Source organism: Myotis davidii, unplaced genomic scaffold, assembly GCF_000327345.1.
Source record: "Myotis davidii unplaced genomic scaffold, ASM32734v1 scaffold609, whole genome shotgun sequence".
NCBI lineage: Eukaryota > Metazoa > Chordata > Mammalia > Chiroptera > Vespertilionidae > Myotis > Myotis davidii.
The window spans coordinates 1,519,478-1,521,335 of record NW_006300164.1 but is presented as its reverse complement, the minus strand read 5'-3'; the positions used below and the strand labels follow the sequence as shown (position 1 = coordinate 1,521,335).

At 63.2% G+C, this 1,858-nt stretch overlaps 1 protein-coding gene across 1 annotated transcript in view; it reads right to left on the bottom strand.

The window, feature by feature from the left end:
* PMPCA (peptidase (mitochondrial processing) alpha) overlaps window positions 1–1,858 on the bottom strand; it is a 9,837-nt gene that overhangs the window by 4,486 nt on the left and 3,493 nt on the right. Inside the window, 4 exon segments of the mRNA XM_015572378.1 lie at window positions 54–146; window positions 393–656; window positions 1,023–1,123; window positions 1,640–1,734. Coding sequence (XP_015427864.1) covers window positions 54–146; window positions 393–656; window positions 1,023–1,123; window positions 1,640–1,734 — 553 coding nt within the window.

Sequence of the window (1,858 nt, the reverse complement as noted above, 5' to 3'; positions counted from 1 at the left end):
GCGCACCGGGCCGGGGGCGCGGGGCCAGCGGGGAGGGAGCCTGCGGGACTCACCAGGAAGGAGCAGCTCTCCAGCCCTATCATGATGTGCGTGAGCTCAGGGAACGGGGCGGGGCCCAGGCTGACCTTGGACATGTCTCTCTCTAGCTGTAACCAGCAAGGACAAACAGTGACTCAGGCTTCACCAGGCCCTCAGCCAGATCTACCCCCAACCCCGCTGAAGCTAAACACCACAGGCATCGGCTTCGAGAACGTGCGCTGTAGAGACCAGGACGTGTTCGAGGCAAAGCCACGAGTGCAGTTCACTGAACTCCCCAGAACCAACCAAACGAACCGAGACCTGAGGTCACAGAGCGCGTCTATGACCCGAGGCCACGGTCCCCTGCCCTGTACCTTGACGACGCCCCCGGTGTACTGCGCTACGGAGCGGTCAACGTCCACGGCGGCCCCGCTCCCCCAGGCCGGCCGGGCGTCCAGGAGGTACTTCCTGGCGCACTCCACCAGGTGGTCGTGCTCGATGCCCACACCCGCCAGCACCATGCGGTCCGGCGTGTAGTAGTTCCTCAGGTAGGAGTGGAGCACGTCACGGTCGATCTTCGCTATGTTTTCTGCGGGGCAGAAGCGGTGGAGGCCGACCGTGTTCTCCCGGTAAGCGGCCTGCAACGGAAGCGAGGAGCACGCGTGACAGGGCGCAGGCCCCCGCGTTCTGAGCGCGGCCACCCCGGCGGCTCCGCTGGCCCAGCCGCAGGACAGCCTCCCGTGCGTGGAGACGCCTCCAGGGAGGACAGTCACCAAGGGTCCAGAGGCCCACTCTCCATCAGTGGTTCTCAACCCTCTGGTCCTTTAAATACAGTTCCTCCTGTTGTGACCCAACCATAAAATCATTTTCGTTGCTACTTCATAATTGTACTGCTCTAGATGGAGGGGACGACCCAGTCACTGTAGGGACGGGGAAAGGTTAGAATGGCCCTCCCACCGTCCCGGTCCCGGTGGCACCCAGGGCGGCCTCGGCGCTCGCCTCACCTCATGGATCATCTCAGTGAGAAGAGGCTCCGGGTCAGGCCGCATGCTGAGGTCCTCCAGCTCAAACTGGACAGCCATTCGCGCCATCTCAATCTCCTCCTCTGCGAAGGCACGAGACAGGCTCAGGCTCCACAGGCCAGCAGAGCGGGGCCGAGCGTCCTTGGTGGCGCACACTGGCCGTCCCTCTGCCTTCCTCGGGGCGGCCTGGCCCTGACCGGCCGCAGTGCTGTGTGTGATGTGAGGACAATGGGTGTGACGGTGCTGAGGCCACAGGCCAGAGAGCCCTGAGCAGAACTGCAGCCGACAGTCCTTTAAATACTCGCTCCTGCGGAAGCGAGTCCACCACTTGCAGGGCCCAGGAAGGGAACGAACCAGGATGTTTACAGACAGCCAGACGCGCTGCTCAAAGAACAAATTCTGCTAACACGTCAAAGGGTGAGCTGGTGTCTTGGAGTACCAGCACTAGAACGTGCCCCTCGCCACTCGCCAGTGTTACTTCCAATAAAATTGCGCCAACTCACGGGCAGGTGAGCTGAGGTCTCCAACGATACAGTGCACGTCCCTACGGGAAGGGCCCTGCACCTCCCAGTCGCGCCCCCACCGGCCCCGACACCCACCTGTGAGCCTGGGGTGCAGGACCACATCAGCCAGCAAGCCCACCACCGTGTCCAGGCCTTTCGAATCGGCAGACACCGCATACATAGTGGTGTCTCTGGAAAAAAACAGCAACACCGGCCCTGAGGGCAGGCGGGGCCCTGGGACGTGACATCACTCGGCGCCGAGGGTCAGCGCACACCGGCTTTCCTGCCTCCGGGTGGCCGCAGGCAGACGGCAGG